The 21,857-nt window shown below is 50.3% G+C and overlaps 4 protein-coding genes across 4 annotated transcripts; 2 read left to right on the top strand and 2 right to left on the bottom strand.

Annotated features, from left to right (window-relative positions):
* The first annotated feature begins 304 nt into the window (after positions 1–304).
* LOC100898637 (dnaJ homolog subfamily C member 7) lies at positions 305–4,670 on the top strand. Its single transcript, XM_003741057.1, has 11 exons — positions 305–609; positions 1,298–1,423; positions 1,504–1,558; positions 1,700–1,894; positions 1,983–2,101; positions 2,192–2,504; positions 3,038–3,162; positions 3,289–3,391; positions 3,482–3,599; positions 3,700–3,878; positions 3,966–4,670. The coding sequence occupies exons 1-11, from the start codon at positions 512–514 to the stop codon at positions 4,035–4,037; spliced, it is 1,503 nt and encodes a 500-aa protein (XP_003741105.1). The 5' UTR covers positions 305–511; the 3' UTR covers positions 4,038–4,670.
* A 119-nt stretch (positions 4,671–4,789) lies between these two features.
* Positions 4,790–6,417, bottom strand: mRpL4 (mitochondrial ribosomal protein L4). Its single transcript, XM_003741059.1, has 6 exons — positions 6,236–6,417; positions 5,970–6,121; positions 5,740–5,848; positions 5,416–5,656; positions 5,095–5,299; positions 4,790–5,022 (listed from the first exon to the last, which is right to left on the bottom strand). The coding sequence occupies exons 1-6, from the start codon at positions 6,357–6,359 to the stop codon at positions 4,918–4,920; spliced, it is 936 nt and encodes a 311-aa protein (XP_003741107.1). The 5' UTR covers positions 6,360–6,417; the 3' UTR covers positions 4,790–4,917.
* Positions 6,418–13,049: 6,632 nt separating this feature from the next.
* On the top strand, positions 13,050–17,376 carry LOC100899318 (PQ-loop repeat-containing protein 1). Its single transcript, XM_003741061.2, has 9 exons — positions 13,050–13,409; positions 13,874–13,934; positions 14,149–14,252; positions 14,411–14,506; positions 14,631–14,776; positions 14,960–15,063; positions 15,173–15,285; positions 15,371–15,473; positions 15,563–17,376. The coding sequence occupies exons 2-9, from the start codon at positions 13,929–13,931 to the stop codon at positions 15,674–15,676; spliced, it is 786 nt and encodes a 261-aa protein (XP_003741109.1). The 5' UTR covers positions 13,050–13,409; positions 13,874–13,928; the 3' UTR covers positions 15,677–17,376.
* Positions 17,377–18,215: 839 nt separating this feature from the next.
* Positions 18,216–21,575, bottom strand: LOC100899175 (long-chain-fatty-acid--CoA ligase 4). Its single transcript, XM_018638663.1, has 7 exons — positions 21,521–21,575; positions 21,203–21,365; positions 20,660–21,129; positions 20,384–20,527; positions 20,006–20,211; positions 19,052–19,876; positions 18,216–18,772 (listed from the first exon to the last, which is right to left on the bottom strand). Exons 2-7 carry the CDS (start codon positions 21,250–21,252, stop codon positions 18,680–18,682), a joined length of 1,788 nt encoding a protein of 595 aa, XP_018494179.1. The 5' UTR covers positions 21,253–21,365; positions 21,521–21,575; the 3' UTR covers positions 18,216–18,679.
* Between the last annotated feature and the right edge of the window lie 282 nt (positions 21,576–21,857).

Here is a 21,857-nt window from a genome sequence, read left to right on the forward strand (position 1 = left end):
AACCCGAAACGCTCTCGCTTGTGGTACACAATTCGAACCGCCGAATCAGCTGTTGGGGAAGCCAGGACAGAGAGCGAGAAATTCGAAATTAATCCGACCTGCGAAACTCGAAACAATGTTGTTTGTCTGATTGAGCGCATAAAACGTCAGTCTCCTGTCAGCATTCGACTAGAGAACTACTTTCGAACTTCAGTTTCCATCCAGTCCCCTTCCCGCGATTCGAGCAACTCGAATGCGAGTTCGAAGGTTTTCGACTTTATGCCGGAGCCGTACGATGTAAACTTCCGTTTCATCACGTTAGGCCTCCCAGCAGCAGCAGCGAGCTATACCATCGTCTCTGCCTCCATGAACAAGTCTTGCTGCTCCATTGAGTGATTGGTTTTGGAGCTGTGAATCGCAGGCTGACACTCGCTGCTCATAGTCGGAAAGGATTCCCTTGAACTCGTTGTCTGTCGAATCGTTCACCCTCGGAATTTATTTGTTGGTCCAACCCCTTGAGCCCGAGGTCGAGATGAGTGAAGAGCCAACAATCATCGACTGTGAGAAAATGGAGACAGATGATGAACCAGAAGTCATTAAAGAGATTCTCAGCGAGAATACTAAGGACAAGTGAGTTCTGTCTGCAGAATTTCGAGACCACCACGCGTCCCGGGCCCTCTGGGACATTCGATAAGTGCGGGCAAGAGAGCCGTGCGCATTCGCGATCTATTTCGATTGCCCGGACGAAGATAGCCTTTATCTTACTCACGGAGCTAGTAGCCCAAAATCATTTTATACGAATACGTCCTTAGTGGAGGGTTTCCCGCGTTATACGTGAGAATAGGCAGCTCACAACGCGCTTCCCTGCACTCAAGGCTGTGCGGGCGATTTTTTGCATCGAAATGCTCCATGGACGCAGGAAATCTACCGCAACATCGTCTCTCACTTTCCTTGATGATATCCGATGCCGAAGCTGTATTGCGTCAATGAGAGTTGGGGCTTTATTTGTTCTCTAGCTCCGCTGTTTCTAAGTCAGTTTCCGACATTACTCTCGCGGAGCAGATTCTCTGAGGGCTCTTCTCATTCGTGGAATGCTGTCTACCATATCATTTTAGAATCCAGCTCCAGTTCCCCATGAGGCGATTTGGGAGCTGTCGGCGAACTTCTCTCGCGGGCTCATAGTGTACACGATGCATTATTGGAATCGGGATACGGTATCAGAACTTGGAGTCCGTCTCTCAAGCGAAGCGTGGCAAAAAGCCCCTAGATACGGCAACGTGGATTAGATCAGTCTTAACTGAGAACCTATGAATTTAAGGCTGTCCGAGATGAAGAAAAACGACGGAAATGCGTTGTATAAAAGCGGCAACTACCGCGAGGCTCTTCCGCTGTACTCCGAGGCGATAGCTTTGAACCCGGATAATTCGCTGTTATACTTGAACCGGTGCGTATGATGTCCTCCCTATCCCTGTTGATCTTATTTTACGTAAATTCAGTTCTTTAACGGATTGTGCTTCGCCACAGAGCTGCCTGCTACATGATGCTCCACGAGCCGGCCAAAGCCCTCGTCGATTGTCAGGTTCGTGCCACTCGTTCTCCGGCTCTACCGTATAGCATCTCTGAATATGACGAAGCCTACCCACGCGGATCATCTCCCGCTCGGGAATAGTCCATGCACACACAGACGACAGGACTCATTCCGGATTGCTGAAAATTTCAGGAGGCTATCCGCCGGGATCCATCAAATGTAAAAGCCTTATTCAGGGAAGCTAAATGTCACATAAGTCTGGGTGATGCGCCAGCTGCGTTGAGATCCTTAGGGAAGGCAAAAGCAATCGAGCCGCAGCATCAGGACCTGCCCAAAGAAGTTCGACAAGCTGAACAGCTGCAGCACTTCATTGCCGAAGGCGATAAGGTCAGCCCCAATCTAGACGATTCGATCACCGTGTTACCGTGTTCGAAGACGACGCAGTCCTCCAACTATCCTTCACCCCTCGTTCTAGGCCTACAGCAAGGGAGATTTCCGCAAATGCGTCTACTGCATGGAGAGGGCTCTCAGACAGAGTCCCGATGGCGTGAAATTCAAATTACTCAGAGCGGAGTGTCTCGTCTACTTGAATCGGTGAGCCTTGTTCCTCGTCTTGATTCTGCCATGGAATTCATTTGTCAAAACTCCGACACGCTCTGACCGACGACATGCTCCGTCTTATAGATTGGATGAAGCAAGGGACGTCTCTTCTGACATCATCCGTTTTGAATCTTCGAACCCTGATGCCTACTTCGTTCGTGGTCTCGCTCTGTACTACGAGGATAACGTGGATAAAGCGTTCCAGCATTTCCTCAAGGTCTTGCATTTAGCACCAGATCATTCTAAGGCTCTGAAAGTCTTCAAAATGGCGAAAAACCTGCGCACTCAGAAGGAACAGGGGAATTCGAGCTTCACGAGAGGGGATTTCCAAGCGGCGCATGCCATCTACACAACAGCTCTCGCGATCGATCCTCTGAACCAGGCCATCAATGCGAAGGTAGGAATCGAGCGAATATCCTCGGGATCCTTCATTGGGTACTCGAGTCGACGAAAATTGAATATCATTAACGGCAGTTGTGGAGGAGAGAAAGACGAGACCCGTAGGTTCCCGAGCAAATCAGAAACATCTCTCTCTTCAAATAAGTGTGGTCTGTTGATTACTTTTCCGTGTATTGTTGCCTCAAATCTGTGCAGCCACGCACGAAAGAAGGAGCGCTCGGGGCCCCTCCCGGGGAAATCGCGGTCACCGTACCGGTGGGAGGTATCACCTGTCTCGGCCACATCACCTGCACGGGATTCTGTTTGCTTTCTTTGTTCGCTCCAATCGGTGCTTCGATCAAGTGCAACGCCTTGCGGTCTACCCCGGAGTGCTGATTCTCTTATAAACATCCGACTTCCCGGACAGCAGAACACGACTCCTGACACGCTATGTGGCCGTTCTCTCTATAGTAGACGTTCCTTCTCAAGGAATATCTCTACATCTCCGGAAATACTTCGAGATAGGGTTGCTAATCTCTCGAGAATTTTCAGCTGCACGCGAACCGCGCTCAATGCTGTGTGAAAATGAATCGTCTCAATGAAGCCCTCGAGGACTTCACGAAGGCCATCAACCTCGACCCGAAATACCACAAGGCTTACCTTCGAAGAGCCAAATGGTGCGTAGAGCTCCGAGCTTGAGATCTCAATATCCTGATCCTCGGTCCACTCGAATACTCGAGCCTTCTTCCAGTGTCGAGGATTCTTCCCCCTCGAAAGTATTTCTAAGCAGGGCCAATTTACAGCCACCTGGATCTAGAAATGTATGAAGAGGCAGTCCGAGATTATGAGCACGTCTACCAGCAGGACAAATCCAGAGAGAATAAGAGACTACTAGAACAAGCCAAGGTGAGGCCTATACCTGTTTTCCCCCGATAATCGAAGAGTCATTCCAATCTTTCAATCATGTGCTCCTATTTCACACTCGCCTATTCTCAGAGGGAGCTCAAGCTTTCGAAGCGTAAGGATTACTACAAAATTCTGGGCGTTCCGAAATCTGCATCGAGCGATGAAATTCGGAAAGCCTACAGGAGGAAAGCGCTCGAACATCATCCAGGTATGATCTGATCGCTAGAATTCCACACTATCGACAGATTGTCGCCATTTCTCGGTATGAGCTTCTGATGAGATCCCTAATCATTTACGCTCTGTCGCAGATCGACATGCTAGTGCATCGGATAAACAGAAGCAAGACCAGGAGAAACTTTTCAAGGAGCTGAGTGAGGCCTATGGAATACTATCTGATCCAAAGAAGAAAGGACGTTACGACAATGGTGTCGAGTTGGATGAACAGGACGATGCTGGAGGCTTCCATCAAGACTTCAATGCCTACCAGGTTAGCTCTAAAGCATCGAAACTACATTCTCCGATTCGAAGCTTCGTCGTAGCTCACATTAAAATAATCTCTTTTCGACCTTTCCAGATGTTCTTCGGTAATAGCTTCCAAAGTGCCGGAATGGGACCATCGGAAGGATACCAGTTCCGATTCATGTAACAAGGCCCTCGATAGATTCAACGAAATTCAGCGCTAGAGATAATGATTTGATAATTTTCGACTGTATCGCTTATAGATGGTGGTTGAGGGAGCACTGTGTTGACCAAATTTTTTCTAAGTTCCGGAGCAAGCGCCCGCATGTGATCCTAACTCGAAAACTCCGCATCAAATTCGTCGGTGGAGACCGTTGATTAGGCTCCTCGGAGTATAGAAACGCGATTATTTATGAAAAGTTGTTCAAAAGTGCAGAAGTTGAATGAGGACTCGAGGAATTCCCGCAGACTGAGTCTTTCGCGGCCTATGAGTGCCAGTGTAGATAGTCTCGATATTTTCTCCGTTTCTTATCGCCATCCATGATGATTTGAATGCAGTCGCTTCGCGAGAAGATTGGATCGATCCCTGGAACCGAGCGGCGAGGAGATCATCCTGGCTGTATTCGGTTTATAACGAGTAATTCACTGGAAGACTTGGTGATTTGTGGAAGGCCGCAGCAGCGTCACACGAGCATAGCCTGGACGATATGTCGGCATATGAGGAAGATTTCTGTAATGAAGAGACCCCGATTCCCTCGAAGGAACGAACCGATGCACACGCGTTTCCGCCTGTCAATAAAAGTCGTCGTGAAAATTCAAAGACGAGGGCTTTTCTTCTTCGATATTCTCACACGGCAATTCCACCTCATTAAGGGGACTCCGCGAGCATTCCGTCTCCCCTAATAAGTTCCCCCGAATCTAAAGAGAAATGGAGGAGAAGTTTCCGCAGAGCTGGATTTTATTGTAAGCTATCACGCGTGACGACATCATCGTACGCTTCGCGAACTTCATGGTCGCGGGAGGACTTCCTCCCTCTCGAGCGGTCTATTCGGCGACAAGAGCCGCTTTCAGAGAGGGCGTGGCTGCTCTGTCCGTTCGATAATGGGTCTGACTTTGTACTTGGAGTCTACTAGATGGGCATCAGACCTCCTCAGAGCGTATATGATTCGTTCCTGAAAAGATATGCGAGGATGTAATATCGGATGGGAGCACTAGGTAGGCGTTTCGTCATCCTCGATACTCACCTGTATCATCTCGCAAGATTTCAACGATAGCACCACGGTCTCGTGCTTCAACATAGAATAGACATTGAGTCCGAAAACCGGCATTATGTTCAGGTGGCCGACGGAGTCGCAGGCCATTGTCAGATTCCGCGGTGCTAGCTCGTCTTCATGCACGAAGAGTACCGAAGGCCCCCAATACCGCTGCTCGCAGAGATCCTCGAGGAACCTTCGGGGAGGAAGGATTTATTTTATTGTTAGTTTCGAGGTCGGCGATGGTATACTCTCTATAATCTCTCTACTCGGAGAGCTGCTCCCCCCCCCCTTCCCCCAGAACGAACTTACTTCGGATCGTCTGTCGGTAGAGAGTCGAGGCTGTCGACGATACGGAGATCATTCTGGGCGAATTTGCATGAGAGAGCCGCCTGCAGTCCGTGGACTCGTTTCGTGTAGGGTAGCATGAAGTAGTACGACGTCGGACCTCGCGGGCCTAAGGCTTTGCCACCCTTGTGCCACAGGGGTGATCGTATCGAGCCGTGACGCGCTTTGCCCATACCTTTCTGCGGCCAGGGCTTACGACCTCCGCCTGAAAGACGGCAAGAAGTTACCGCCGACTCTTGGGATGATTCCCCCGCATTAAGATGCCGGGTTAAGATGTCTCCGAATTACCTTTCATTTCAAAAGTGCATTTCGCAGAGCCCCAATCAATGCGTCGATACATTTTCTGCCAGTAACAATTCCAGTGCAATAAATCCGTCCTCGGAAAGGCACCGAAAACCTGCAGGGTATCAGAGGAATCATAGAATTTTGACGAATGTCGATCATCGATCAGCCCGCTCGATACCGGATCCCTCTAAATGAGGTTTTTTATCGGACTCCATGCTGGTCTCGAGACTCACGTCAGGATGAAGGTACGTAGTTCCGACTTTTGAGGCGATCTCTTTCACCTTCAACGTCTCCACCCAAGATTCTAACGCATCCTGGTACAATAGGGTACACGAGTCCACGTCTCCGAAAACGGAAGCGTCCTCGGGAGGTACGCTCACCGGTTCTGTGGGGAACGGGGGACCAAGATGAGTATCGTTCCACACCAGCGCGGAGAAGACTTGTGCGCGCCCGGACTAAATACACATTCATATAATATTCTGCATGCGCGTATACGAACCGCTCGCCGAGCTCTCGAGGGAAGTCTCCGACACCGCAGTAGTCGAGTATCTGAAAACATTTCTGTCGGTCCTGACGGAGGAAAGACTCAGCCGCGCGAGCCTCCCTATCACGTTTGATGCCATGTTTATAGAGAACGGCAGCCTGCGAGCGAGCGGTGCTCGCTGCTGCTCGTCGTCGTCGTACCGGTCGTCGTCTCCTTCGGCCCGGGGGAAAATAAATGTGAGCATAGAAGCTCGGGAGAAGCTTAGGGCGGCCTCCGATGCGAGGAAACCCAATGCGAAATCTCATTTACCCGCCGCGCTTTGCTCTAAGCGATTCGCGAAGACCTGAATCTCAGCTGGGGCTCCGAGAAGGGCAGGGAGACCGAAATGAATTGACGAGAATCAACGGATTGCGTCCCCGTGTTCGATATGGGCCTCATTTCGTACCGCAGGCGCACCGCGCTCCGAAGATGAGCTCCTGCTGAGATATCACCCCGCATCTCGATACATCCCGAGATCCAGGAGCTTCTAGACTACCGACTCGTTTTTCTCGACAGAATGTCCGAGATGAGCCTGCAGAAGTTTTTCGGCGGCTGCATTCGAAAAGGATCAGCGCAATCATTTGTTCGTGGGTGAGGAGGATTTCGTGTGTGCTCGTAGTTTTTGTGCTGCTCTTGCACAGAGTAATCTCACTTGTCCTTGTCATATGAATGTGAATTGTTCCGAGCGATCCCGTTTCCCTCTGGTTCGCTCGAGGCAATCGGATGATTCCGCTCTCTGGAGGAGGATGGTTAACGAAAACAGCTGAGTCTTGTCGAAGAAGGAAAGAATTCGTGCGAGCCGCGGAAAGCACATATGATCGCTGTGATCATATGACTTTGAGGGAAACAGACCTTTCGGCTATCCCGAACTCAGCTCTGCTGGCCGTGACACATACTTTAAGTGGAGAAATCGTACAATCGATTCACACCGCGAATTCATTGTGGATCTATTCTAATTTTATCGCCGATAGTTTTGAACCTCCGAAAAGGAATCGTGTCATCTTTATGTCGGAATCTCTCGCTTATGACTTCCATGCGCCACCAGTTCTTGAAGTTCTCCTGATGAAAGTTCTCCTTCCAGACGGGATTTCTGCTGGAAACAGAGCCGATTGGAGAGGGGGAAAATTACGGATTTTACGAACTCGAGCAGCCAAAAGCCTGGATTTCCATTGCGTTCGATTTCCTTTAGGTTTTTCAATAGACAATTCCGTGATGCGTAGAGGCCGCTCGAGAGCCGCGTACGAAGCCATCTGTGAGGTGCCGTTCTGGAATTGAATAAAACGTTCGACGTTCCCTCCGCCTCTCACCGACACAAGGGTTTTTCCTCTCTATGAAGCTTCGAGATCCCGACTTCCACCCCTCCGGAACAATTTCTGAGCCTGTGACAAGTTTCAAAATAAGCTCCACCCTTACCATGAGGATACGGAAAACGTCTCGTTGAGGCCGTGTTCTTTTCTCTCCACAGATCTAGCATCGCGCTTACGGAGATTGTTCTTCTGCTCGTATTGTACATACAGCTCGCAGAATAGACACAATGTTGTCCGCCACGAGCGGAGTCATACAGGTACTGAAGGCAGCTCCCGGATAGCTATCATGCGTACGACTGTATTATGTAATCGTGAAAGCATTCCGATCTCTTCGAACAGTCGAAGTCAACTCGTGGCTCTCAAGCAGTGCTTCAAATTTGCAGGGGAGAAGCCATTCAGATGCAAAACTTGCGGTCGCGGTTTCGGTGATAGCTCGAATCTCAGGCAGCATGAGAGAACGTGCCAGGCACGCAAGGATAAGGTCAGTTTGCTCGAAGATACAATCTGAGAATCTAGGGAAGCTTACCTGAGGTGCTCCACTGCCATAACCAAAATCATTCATTTCGTTGCCAGACGATACAATGTGAAATTTGCAACCTGACGTTCTCTTCATGGGTGGGTCTCTATAACCATATGCAACACAGTGCCTTCTGCAAACGATAGCGCGTCTGGAGCGCTCGGATATCACGAAAAAGTATTGCGTGGGAAATCTGCCGTCCGTTTTTGACTTCATTGGTCTGTTGCCGTTTCTTTGACGTCCCTTCCTCCCCGGAACATCGCCACGAATCGACCATCCGTCCCACCTATGAGCTCTGTCCGAATTCGACGTCTGTTCTCGATGAGTGCGGAATGAAGCTCTCTCCCTCGCTGCTATTCCGATGCTGCGTAGTCGTGTATCGGGACAAGGATAACACCTGACCTATATGAAGGTTCTTATCCACTCCGGTTGTTTCGAAACAAGACTGGTGGATTCTGGCGTGTGAACTTTACTGCACTTTTGAGAGGCGGAACTTATCTAGGACTCCAGACTACTGTTATCTGATTCTCTAATGGATCTCGAAGCCTATCCGATTATTATGAGTAACTTATCTCAACCCAGAAACTTCGAGAAACTAGTCAGCGTCCGCGTTCCTGTGTTGTGAAGATGGGTCGCAATCTTCTGAGCGACGCCAGACGGGGTTTCCCCCTCGGATACAATATCATGTCCTCCGAGCGATGGACGCATCCACGCTCATCGCTATTGTCGGCGGGACCGGGAAATGGGCCCCTCGGGCATCACCTGCCTAAAGCTCTTGAGGACATTATTCGTGTACATGGATGTATGTTCCTTTCCCACTTCGAGGGTTGCATTCTGTTGCAACCCTCAGATACCTCATCGAGGGGGCCCGACAGGCTCTCTTCCCCATGGTGACGGGGCACGTGCCTATTCGCTCCCTTTTATGAAACATTGAGGGCATTCACCGCGAACCGGTCAGACAATCTGATTGCAATGATATTCAATATCGGATGCCAAGGTGCGAGCGAGACACCAAGAGCGAGCCTCTGTAAAATGAATTCCCTACTCAATCGATTATAAAATAATCTGCTGCAAAGAATCCGGGCGAGTCCGAACCAGAGCTGTGCGCCGCGCCATGGCGCGTAAGCATTGAGTCTATGGCGCCGCGTCCTGGATACGGCGCACAAGACTGGTCCGAATCTCTTTCTCACTGCTGCTCCTTCAAAGTGAGTCCCGACTGGGTCTGCTCAGAGTGGACCCGCGGGAGCCCCAGTAGACAGACAGCACGCAAAGCTGACTCAACTGCCCGGGTCAACATGGCACCCGGATATCGTTGCGCCGGGGCATATCTTCTCCGGAGAGCGGCTGTCGGAGCCAAGGCGGGTGTATCCGAGCAGAGGTGAACCTCTCCCCTATAGAACCGTAGATTCTCGATGACGCATCGGTTCGGGGCTTGCGAGGCCGAGCAGTGATGGAGTCTGAGTCCCCTGCGCCCATAAATGCAATCTTTCCTCTCGATCAAATCCAATATGACTTCATATCACGGGTGGTTGGGCGATGCGGATAATTTCGACATTCTGGAGTCTCATCCATTGCCGGAGCTTCTTGCGGGAAACCACTCGCGAGTCAAGCGAGTAATCAGTTTGTATGAATCGGCGGCATTCACCTCTGCGGCGGGCAAACTTGTCCGAGAGCCTGGGGCTCATTTTCAAGATTCAAATGCTTCAATACGCATCGGGGAATTCCTTGTTTCATCGAGAGACATTAAACACCATGATGATTGATCACATAGCTGGAAGAGTTCTTGCAAGGCGCCTCTGGCTCGCTACCACCTCCCGGGAAAATTCACATTGATCTGAGCATTGGAGGACACTTGAGATAGATTTTGGGTTCCTGCTGGACAGCAATTGATCCCTCAGTGTTTTGGGGGTTCGTTGCGCGTCGCGACTGGTCCGAGCGTCACTCAGGATTAGAGTCTCCGGCATAGGGAATTATTGATTGAGTCCTAGACTCCAATGCAGCTGATCAATCCTCGTCTGAGATTATTTAATCGAAAGCTTTTGTCTTTAAGGTTCCGTCCCCCGCCGTTTAGCGATGTGATAGCGGAAGAACTACCTGCTGCTATTTGTCGAGCAGCTATTGAGGATGTGATATCTATGTTTCGTCTGAGAAGTCTGTGAAAGAGATTGAAGTCATCGTCTTAGACAAACCCACGTTGACAAACCCACATACAGATCTCAATACGTTGAGATTTGTCGGAGAACCCAATGGAGATAAATGCTTAGTAATGACAGGTAGGATTTTCAATAATAATCGAGAACGAGGCCTCGAGCAGCTTGCGTTAATCGTGTCTCATCAAAGTTGCTGTTTCAATACCGTATTGCTGTTCCGTCTCATTCAGCCCGAACGCGGAGTTCCCTGTAGTCATTAGGTATGAAAGTTGTGGTACCAAAAGGATTCGTTGATGGACGATGGAGAGAAAAATAAGAATCTTAATAGAAAATAAATGATATATATTTGCGAAGCGAACGTGAGTCTGTTCCTTGATCCGGAGACCCCCAGCGATTGGGCCCGAGACTCTGAGTGGAGCCTACGGAGGCTCCCTCGCGGGTCGTTCTTTCCACATGATTGAAACAACTACTTACTAGAGAAATTCAGATAAATACCCGAGTCGGTACGGAGAACTCAGCGCGACCTCACCGGAAGAGGTTGAATATCGTTCCACTAAATTCCTGACTTCTGGAACGCCAACTACAAAGAAACATTGATGTCGGTGAAGGGAAGACGAGGCGGCACGATTCACGATGGATCTCTGGCTCCGTGGTTCTTGGAAAGAGGCCCTTCATGAGCAACATGATCACCATCGGAGGAGATAGTACCGGGGTCGAGGAATCCGAAAGTCTCTTATGTCTGAAGTCCCTCATCGGGTCCGCTGACGCCGAGTCCTTCGGCGAGATGGCTTTCAGATCGACCGGTATCGGATTGAGGCTCTTTTGCAATAGGTTCACACCTGGAAAGGGAGCGTTTTGGGAGTACAGCGGATGAGGTCGTTTCGGTCCCAACAACGGGAATGACGTCATCGACGATAGCCTTCGTAGACTGCACCATATCTGCTCCATCTCTAGTATTCCACGAATAATATCTACATGAATCCAAGACTGAACTCGCAAGAGGGCCAAGGCAGAGAATTCCGACGACTATGAGTCGCTAGCTGATTTCCATCTCGATATTGATAGAATTTCGCTTCTATATCGCCCGCCTGATTCTCGTATGGACTCCGCCATAATCGTCGACTCAGGTTTTTCCCGTCGATTTATTGGCCGGTTTTTTGGAACGCAGCAGCCATCCCCAAGTTCGTCCACTTCTCTTGTCCCTCGTCTCGAGCTTCTTTCGTTGTACTCTCAAGACTCATGGTCCCACTCGTGGAGTGGGCAGTGAATGACCTGTCCGCTCAGGGGGCACAATCTGACAAGTAAACATTCTTTTTTGAAAATGACAATCACGAGGTTTGACAGGCTTTTCTGAAAGTTTCCGAGCCCCGGAGCAACCCCGAGTCGTTTTTCCCTGCTGTCCTGCATTTCATACCCCTTCCCAGCAGGCTCCGAAACCTGGAAAAAACACCATTTACATCGAAATCCGGGATATTTTGCTCGGATATCGATGGGAATGGGTCTTTCCGGGCTTCGGAAACTGGGGAAAAACCATTTCCATCAAAATCCGAGAAAAATATCCCGGATTTCGATTTGAATGGTGTTTTTTCCGGGTTTCGGAGCCTGCAGGAAAGGGGTATGAAATGCAGGACAGCAGGGAAAAACGACTCGGGGCTGCTCCGGGGCTCGGAAACTTTCAGAAAAGCATGTCAAACCAGGCGATTGTCATTTTCAAAAAAGAATGTTTACTTGTGAGAGGGTTTATTAATTAGTAGAAGCGTAACCTTACGCGGTCTGCTGCGGCCGAATTGAGGGTGCTCACTTTTTAGAGGGTCGACTTTTCGAGATGAGATTCGGAGCGCTTCGAGAGCTATATCATTGTCATTATTCAGGATCGACCCTACCGGACATGTATCCAGACATGCTGCAAAATACGTTAATTATTTCAACGTCGCCAGACAGACGTTCCATCCAGCGACGCTGCCAGGACTCTAGCATGGGCTCCGATGTCTCATTCCTCTACCAGGGTTAACGCGTGTCCAACATTGCTCGGGAGCAGATTTTGGAGAAAACCCCGGCAACGGGACAGTCCGCCTAATTCCGAGTTCTCGAAAGGGATTCCTCTATCGAATACCATCGCACATCGGATGACTCATCGGAACTCGGCAGGAAGGATCGTCAAGATCAGGAATAGACGTCCCCTTTCCTCAGTGACTCTAGGCGTCTCTATTCCCCTCTCTCTGGATGAGCGCTCAGAGAAATCGAACGCGAGAGACCGAGGCTCACTCACTCCCGAATCGATGCCATAACCCCTAATCGGAGCGAATGGCATGCTGCGCAAACATAGGTCACGGAGCTCGAGACTGAGCGCTGAGTGTCTCCGAAGTGTACTCTGACCGACGATTAGAGGACCGGTAGTCGGGCGCGCGTCGACCGCTCACGAGCGACATCTGCGGTTATCGCCGATACCTCGAGAAGCTCGCGGATTTATAATGCACCAGGGGCCGAATATCTCGGTATCGCAAAGCCCCCGCACATCGATCACGAGAGGTTGTTAGGGAAGGGAAGACTCCACCCAGCTTTTGCGGCGACGTGATCTAGCGCTAAACCGGTACGGGAAAAAGTCTCTGCGACTGCGCGGGCTGTTCTTCCTCCAGTGCAAAGTGTCGAGAGACTCCAAACGGAAAAATATTGGCAGAGTCGTCAATGCGGAAGATCAGCTCGAGCATTGCCGCCAAGAAATCGAATGCGTCAGTCTCTCCAAATCAACATGGCCGCGCCCGTGCTTATCCGTCGACTGTTAGGACTAGGAGAGTCGTCCGTCGTTCGAGTCGACAGCAGAGCAGCCCAATAACAGTGAGAGAAGACACATCATCTCCGCGAATCGCCTGCACGAATATCTCGTTCTCCGCCGCTGTTACCCGTCCAGCGTGGAGAACTGATTCCTGAGAAACGTCGATAGCTCAACAGATAGTGGGAACTCGATAACAGCGTCGATTTGTCATCAATGTGATCTCTCCACGAAGCAATGTTGTTGTCGAGAGCAGTAGCCGCTGTTGAGCTTCGAACTCTGTACTGGAAAGATTCGGGTGTTTCCTCTGCGGGCTTGCCAGACGTGTCAATCATACACTGTTGCTGATGGCGGTCGGATCGTAGTCAGCGATCCGATATGCGATGGTAACAAGCTTGGAAATAAGGTATGTATCCGACTCTCTCGGCTCTCTCCGTCATTGCAACGATATGGACATGCTCGATTGGTAATCTGCGTCCGCTTCCCTCTCAAGCACTTCTCACGAGCCTCTAGACTCTAGAAGGTGACGATGGCGCTGAGTGGATTGGAAGGTCGCTGAGGAGTCCATGAATTGGACGTCTTTTTTTCGGAGTCAGTAAATGCACTTCCCTTCGTGTTCGGCAAAAAGTGAATTTATCCTCTGCAAATTCGACACTGCGTCATCCCTCCTCCGATCGAAAATTGATTCCAAGCTGTCCAATAAGTGACGCAGTCGCCGTTTCAATAGCTCTCAGCGCACCTTACCGGAGTAGAGCCTGATCCTTCGGGTCCGGTTCAATCGTGACAGGCAACCCAATCACCGACTGTGGACCCGGTGGAGCTCGCCATCTCGGAATTATTTATCTCACTCGAATCCGAACTTTCTTCCAGCCACATCCACTAAGGCTACAAACTGGACTTCCTCTATCTGGAGCACTTCGGGGACATGGAGGTTAGTATCGATTCGATCATTCTGCCTCCATTAGATACAAGTTCGCTCGATCGGATTCGATTGACTGCGACCTTCGAGATGCAGGACTGACCTGATAACGCGTTCGTGGGCTGCGCCTTATTGTGGGTCCGTTTAGGAAGTGTCGTTCCGATCCATGATTTCCATTTCCTTAGCGCTCTGGACCTCAACAATAGCTCTTCTCGTTCCATTCAAGGTGATCCGTGAGTGGCTCCCTCCGGTGTCGGCGGGCAACACCGTCATTTCACATGGTGCCGCGGTATTCATGATGTTTGGAGGAGTTGTTCCTTATATTCCGCAGTAAGTTCGAATGTTCATAGGGACCTTGTGAACGCTCCGCGCGATGGTCCGCAGAAAAATAGCGGCTCCCGGAGGCATTGCAGCATCGCTCGGGAGCTACCCGGAAGATTGAGTTTGGGAGGAGCCTCGCAGAAGTCATAGCCCCATTTTTATTCCAGATATCGGGAAATTCTACGAACCAAAAATGCGGATGGGTTCTCCACTTTCGTTTGTTTAGCCCTCTTAGTGGCGAATATCCTCCGAATATTGTTCTGGTGAGTTTCTGTCCTGCTCGCGCTCGGGGAATTAGCCAGCCCAGTGGGCCTGCGATAACGCACGATACTGGCGAGAGCTGTCGGACGTCAATTTGTAGAATAATCACAACCGGACTTTTTTCAGGCTCTGCAAGCGCTTCGAGCTGCCGTTGTTGTACCAATCAATTATCATGACTACCGCGATGTTCCTCATGATGAGGCTTTGTATTCGGGTGAGGCGTGTGCAACTCATAACCACGGTGCCGGTCCCGAGGAAAAAAACCCTCCACGGTAAGATCTTCTCAGCTGTAGCAGGGACTAGCAAACGTCGAGAGCCTGCATCAGCTCCGTTCCCCGAGGCGGCCATTGCTTCAAACCGGACCCTGTCCTAATCGATGAAGTCCCTGGGATCATTGATATTTGGGGGAAATGATTCTCATAGACACATGATTTCTAATCAGATATAATTTTCAGATCTGGAATGGCGACATTTCTGGCAGTGGACAGATTTTAGGAGTTATCTCGAATGTTCCATATTGTTCACTGTTTTCGTTGGGGGCATCGTATACCTCTTCAAGGTTTGTTCCCGGAGAAACTCTCCCGATTCTCGCAGATAGCTTAATCGCCCCTCGTCAGGTCCCCCCATATACCTAGTAACTAGCATAACGCGAATTATGGAAATTGCAGGATGTTCCGATATTCGTTGAGATTATAGGATTGGTGGCGGTTCTCACCGAAGCACTGCTCGGCATTCCACAGTTCTATAGGAACTTTCAAAACAAGTCAACGGCGGGAATGAGGTATACAATTCTTCTCTCGTGCGGCCTCAATTCACTGGGGGAAAACGCTTCTTTGAATAATCCTAATCGGATTCTCCGCTTGCAGCACTTCGATGGTGCTGTTGTGGCTTTTCGGCGACGTATACAAGACGGGATATTTCATCATCAAGCAAGTACCAGCTCAGTTCGTTCTCTGCGGTCTACTCCAGGTCAGATTTCATCGAGTCCAGACTTCTACGCACCGAACAGTACGTCTCGAGACTCAAGGTCGTCGTGAATAACGCTCTGTGCTTTACAGGTCACCATCGACTTGGCGGTATTATCTCAACTTTTGTTGTATCGGAACCGAAAGCCCCGCAAGGCCTCGAAGGTTCTGCATGGTGTTTTGAAGAACAACCCTCATTCGAGCTAACAAATAACTGAGGCAACCATCAGTTAGCCTACGGTGGCCCCCCCGACTAAGACGTACAATACGCCGGTTGACTCCCCTACCAGCTCTTCGAAGGGAGAATTCCCTACAGGACCCGTTGGGAGCATGATAGCCGTTCTTGGTCTCGGTTCTCTGGGAAGCATGGGTCAAACAGACGGACGAGATGCCGACGGATTCGTGGATCCTGGATATCAGTATAATCAGCAGAGGCTGGACGATGAAGACATACATTTCGAAATAGGCAGTGGTCCATTGAAGCGGGGCTTCAGCGATACGATATACGATTTCGATGGACCGCCTCAAATATTTATCCAATCGCCTCCTGTCGGCTCCCCGCATCTCTTGCACGATGCTCCGTTAGCCAAAGAGGAAACTTTCTCCAACCTGGAATTATCGGATGAATGGGAAGAGAACAAAGTTTTTGATCGTGGAGAGTCTCTCGCGGATCAAATGAGCTCCTGACCGTGGACGAAGATGCTATTTGCTTGAAGTTCGTGCAAGCGATTCATCTCGTCCTCACCTAGTCATCTCGAGGTGTATCCACCGATCCAGAGAATTCGGATGAATTGTGCTCGTTGTCTCGAAACTCATCCGAAAGACCAGAAGAACCCAGACCAAGTCCATCACAATAATCCCGTACGTCATCCTAGTCCGCGGTCAATCGAAGGTTACTGAATGGAGGCTCGGTGCCGGGTTTTCGTATCACGGGTCAGAACCGGTTCCTCAGTCAGCACACAATCCGTGAAGGGCACGATCCCTTCCGAGGGATGGACCCATGAGCGTATCGCTCATGATCGCGCGGAAGGGCGACTAGGTATGATCAGCAGTTTCGCGTTCGCGGTCGTCGGTCTTTTCTTCCTCTGAACCAAGGAGTCACTGCTTGCAAACCCGCTTGATGCAGTACGCCATTCTGTGATAAACCTAGGATTTTCCATAGGAAGGATGAGCAGATCGACAGACTCAGGGAGACGTCTCCCTGAACTATCGAAAGGCATGAAGACTGCCAGCGTAATTTACATTATTTTATTCTCTTGCGATCGTTTTCAAGCCTCATCCGTTTCTTCTTTGTCGTCGGGAGCCTTGGCGACCGAAAAATTCGCGAAATTCCACGTGACGCGGAGGGAATCGAGCGAGACCATCTCGCGCAAGTATAGCGCTTCGCATTATGTTTCTGACACCTCATGATCGAGGGGATTGGACTTCTTTATTTTGTTCGGCCATCCATTCCTCCCAGCTCTATTTTCGCCGTTTTTCGAGGTGTCGCTGGTTAGGGCATGCAACGAATCACACCTTTTTAGTGAGAATCGTCAGATGTTACAATTGTTCTGAGTCGGTGCGTAGTCTCGACACCGAACTCGCTCTGCACTGTCAATGAGTTAAGATGTAAGCGATCGAATCCCGATCAACAGCGAGCTGCCCTTTAGAGGCAGTGAATGAAGATTGTACAGCGAGTAGGTAACTACCAATATCGGGGAGAAAGCTTGTCGAGTGTAAGTTCTGGGAACCGATTGTTTCGGCGCGCGATTCCGTGATTGCCAATATCACTTGTGTCCGCTCCACGCTCGAGACATCGGGCAATCATTAGGATGTATCTCGGATCCTCCTTGGACTCAAATCCAGTAATCCCCAACCACAACCACAGTTTTTGGTGTGAGCTGCTTGAATGAGTTGTCAAAATTCAGGTCTTTGAAAGAACGGCTTGCGAAAAATACGGATGTTTTTATCACAATAAATTCGAATATATATTTGCTTCGACGTAATGGCCCGGATCATGATCTTCGCGAAAATACAGCAATTTATCTTAGTGTATAATATATGCTCTCGGATACATTGATTATTGTGGCAGCAATTTCCTTCTGGCATGTGAACATCGCCGAGGTCGGCGGCGACCACTGGACTGCAGAATTGAGTGTTTCTCATCCGAGCCTCTTTACCCAGAGGGCCGGATCCAGGAAGGGGGTGCAACAGGCCATGCCCACCCCCAAGGATCTCCTGTCCTAATACTGTGATAGCGTAGGCCACGAGAAGGCGCGTCATCATTTTCGGCCCTTGGCCCTTGAAGAATCTGACTCGGCTCCCCAAAAGGAAAAACTGGATCCGCCCCTGTTTCCCGTCGATAAAAGTAGGGCTCGAACAAATTCTTACACGCAGCCTTACATCATACGCTGGAGTGCCAGAGGACTCCTGCTCGAACGCCTCCCCTCCCCGCTTACCCGCTCGTTCCAGGGAATACCCGAGCGCGAATGCGGGAAGGCTCCGCCTGTTTAATCGTCCGACTTTCTTCCGACACCCCAGAAGGGGCAGGTTCTCCCGTATCAACACTTGAGACGACACATATGCGTGGGTCTCACACGCGGTTCGGGAACTTTGTGCCATCGCCCGCAAAAGTTGTTCCGAGGAGTGGGAGGCTTGCCTTTAGGCGGATTCTGAAGAGATTCTGCTCAACTCTTAAGCTAGGGTATCGCCCGAGCGTGAGCTACAGGAATGTGAGGTTGCGGGAAAGATAACTCGCAGGAAGTCGTTAAGATATTTATTGGAGTAAGAGCGTCTAGTCAATAACCTAGCTTAATAATAGATTGAGTCTAGTTTTCGTAAAGCTATGCTCGACAGTTCCGCTGGATCTACATTTAATGACTAAGAGCTTCCTAATCACAGTTCCCCTCGTGCACGCGTTGTTGTTTCCTTCCACGGCTTCTCAAAATACTCCTGGAGGATAACACGGAGCCCCACATCGACAGAGTGTAACAGAGGGAAGGGAAAAAAGTAGAATGCTCAAAGTTGACATAGTCAAATAAGGATTGTTGACGTCTGCTTCCGATAGAGACTCATCCAACAAGTCGTCAAGTCAATGAGGAATATTTCCACGTGATAGTTTGGAGCGAGCTCAAAGATCATCGACTGCTCCGAGGTCGCGAATCTTAGGAACGTCGTTGCATAAGGAGCTCGGCTCTTGCGAGCCGTCGTCTGGTACAACATTTTAAAAATCTACCTGTATAGCTGATCAAGCTCAGTCTGATATTTTTTTTGGATTTCTTTGCGGCACAGCTTCATGGCGGCTGTGACGAGTCCACTCTCAGGAGTCCATTCTTGGCAACACAGGCGAATTCTGAGCGGTATTTCTTTCTTCAGGAAACCGATAGATTTAGCGTGATCTTGAATCATCTCTCTCACGAAGTCCGTCAGGACAGGATCATCCACCATGTCCTCTGCTTCGATGCAGGGCCTGTGTTTTTCGCGGGCTAGATCGCTCAGCATGGCCATGTTAGGTTGGACGAGCGCTACGATGAAGTCTTGATGGCTGTTACCATAAGCGCATATGTTCTCGACAATGCTCATCGTCTTGAGTTCGCTCTCGACTTTTCCGAGAGAAATGTACTCTCCGTGCTGCAGTTTGACGAGATCTTTCTTCCGATCGATGATTTTAAATGTACCCCTATCGGTCACCTCGCCGATGTCGCCTGTACGGAACCACCGTATGCCCCCTTCTTCGAAGAAACACTCAGCCGACAGGCGCTCGTTGTTGAAGTAGCCAGCCGCAATCATCTCTCCGCCAAGAATGATCTCGCCCTTGTTGTCCTTAACGAAATAGCCGCCTTCTTGCCAGTCCTCGAGCTTGACGTACGCTCCTACAACGGGACAACCAACCTCGCCCGTAGCGTCATCATCGAGCGTCATGCAGGTCGCAGCCGCGCAGGACTCCGTTAGGCCGTAGCCCTGTATAACAAGGCAACCGAGAGCGGATCGTATGAATGCGTGGGTTTCAGGCGAGAGCGGCGCCGAGCCGGTCGCGATGATCCTCAGCTTTCCCCCGACAACGGATCGGATCTGCGCGAATATATCTTTATCGTAGATTGTAGCGTCTTGGCCCCGCTTGTGCCGCTTCAGAGTTTCCTGAATCGCCAGCTCGAGGACGCGGGCCGAAACAGCCCCCTTCTCCCTGCACTTCCGAATGACAGCTTTCTTAACTCGGTCGAGCATGAGCGGTACGGCTGGCATGATCGTGGGCTGTAGAATCGAACAGTCCCCCTGCTGGCCTGGGATGATGCTCGGCGAGTTGTCAGTGAGTGTTGTCGCCGAAGAATAACCGATCTTGACCCCGAACAGGATGGCGATGATTTCGCAAGTCAGTTCGAAAACGTGAGCCAGAGGCAGGTAAGCGACGTAAGCATCGTCCGTTCGGACCTGCAATGGAGAAAAATGGGAGTGCACCGTTTCTCTCCATTCTAGAAGCTCGACGGTCCGAGATGGAGCGGCGACCTCGAGGAGAGTTGACTTCCGTATCTTGCGAAGAGTATATTCGTAGAGACTCACTTTCAACGATTCGAAAACCTCTCCAAGACCTTTTGCACCCGAGAGTAGATTGAGATGGGTCAACGTTACTGCTTTCGGAACGCCCGTCGAACCGCTCGTATACATCAGGATTGCGACGTCATGCGGTTTCGGGTCTTCGGGACGATAATCGTTCTCCGGGTGCTCGCCCAGGTTCCTCAACGTTGTCGATGACATCAACTCTTTGCCTGCAGGGGACAATGTGCTTGTTCAGAATCGCTGACAGGGAGTGCTCGCGGAAGATCGACGATGAGAGCGACTGATTCGATTCCGATGTCAGATCTCCGATGGATACTCCCATAGCTCAATTATTCCTTTGATAATATAATTATTAATTGTATGTTCCGTTGGTATCCTTGCCCAGAACAGATCGAGGAACGGGTTTGTCGACTCTCTCCAAGTAGATTATGTGCTTCAGAGTGAGGATTTTCGCAAAACGATCCCGCATTCTCTCGAGTAGGTCTTGAGAAGTGACGACGGTCGATACCCTCGTCTCCGTGAGACCTGCAAGCCGGATGCTTCGTAAGGATTCGCCCGTCGCTCGTTGGATGCCACGAACGGGATGAAATTATTCAATATGGCACATCAAGCCATTTTCAGTCGTGTTCGGGCACACCATGCTGGAATCGTCCTTACCGTGAACGACGCCTTCCTCGCTGAGCGTAGCGTACAAAGTAACGATGGGCATGTTATATCTCATGAGCGCAAGGGCGATACACATCCATTCGAAACAAGTCTCCGCGAGAATGGCCACTCTGTCGTGAGGCCTGATTCCGATCTCTCGGAATCCTCGCCCGTAGAAGTCCACCAATTGATCGACAGTTTCATACGAGTGGAACTTGTATCCACCCTGACTCAATTTGTTGATAGGTCGTCCCTCGAATTCGCCTGCCAATGTCTCCAGGAGAGGTCTGTAGCCCATGCAAGGTTTGTCCCCATGCATCCGCACAGCATGACGAAATACTTCTGCCATGCTTCTTGAACTCTCGAGACGTCCAAGAGGCTTCTCATCGGGATACTTTTCGCAGCAGTGGGAGCGGAAGGATGATTTCACATACGGCGCGTAGTCGTCTTTGTACACGCGCTCGGCATACGGCTCCTGATCGCTACGAATCGCACCTTGTATTAGAGCTAGATCTCCCAAGACAATGTGCGGGCCCTGCGGAAGGTATGACTTACTCCGAAGTTTTTGAGACTTTGCGGAAGATGCTGTTCTTCATCTTGACCATCTTCAGTGCGCTGTGAGCTGCGAGGTTCACCAGGAAAGGCGCATCCTGTTTTTTTCCATCGTGGTCGCGGACGGGAGCGGTCGAATCTGTGGGCGCTCTTGCGGCGTGACGATCTACAGAGAGAAACTCTATGTGCGATTCTATTGACCCTGGTACTCCGAACCCTCCGTATCTGAGGCGCCTTCGACTCTCGAGATCGTTCCGTCAGGATCGCTCCGTCGAGCATCCAGCCAAATGAGATGCATTCATGCCAATTCAATGTTCTTACCCCAGCTATAGCTCACAACACGTGAAGTCTTTGACCTTCTTGCGAATTCCAAGATGGATTCGGTCCAGACCCGCAATATGCTCGTAAACATGCTCATCTTCGGCGACGTGCAGTTTTTGCAACGTGCGTGGAGTCAGTGAATCTCCTGCGCAGCTAAAGATCGAGTGGCGGCAGGACGCTCGGATCTAACGAACAAGTCATGCAATACCGATGTAGGAAGATACCAATGAGAAATTCGCTCACTCAGCGTCGAGGCTTATCCATTCGCTCGCATGATGCACTCGACTACTTTTGAGCTCAGGGAATCATCGTGATCCCGGTTTCCGAATTCGGGAAG

This window comes from Galendromus occidentalis, unplaced genomic scaffold (assembly GCF_000255335.2).
Source record: "Galendromus occidentalis unplaced genomic scaffold, Mocc_1.1 scf7180000077121, whole genome shotgun sequence".
NCBI classification, from domain to species: domain Eukaryota; kingdom Metazoa; phylum Arthropoda; class Arachnida; order Mesostigmata; family Phytoseiidae; genus Galendromus; species Galendromus occidentalis.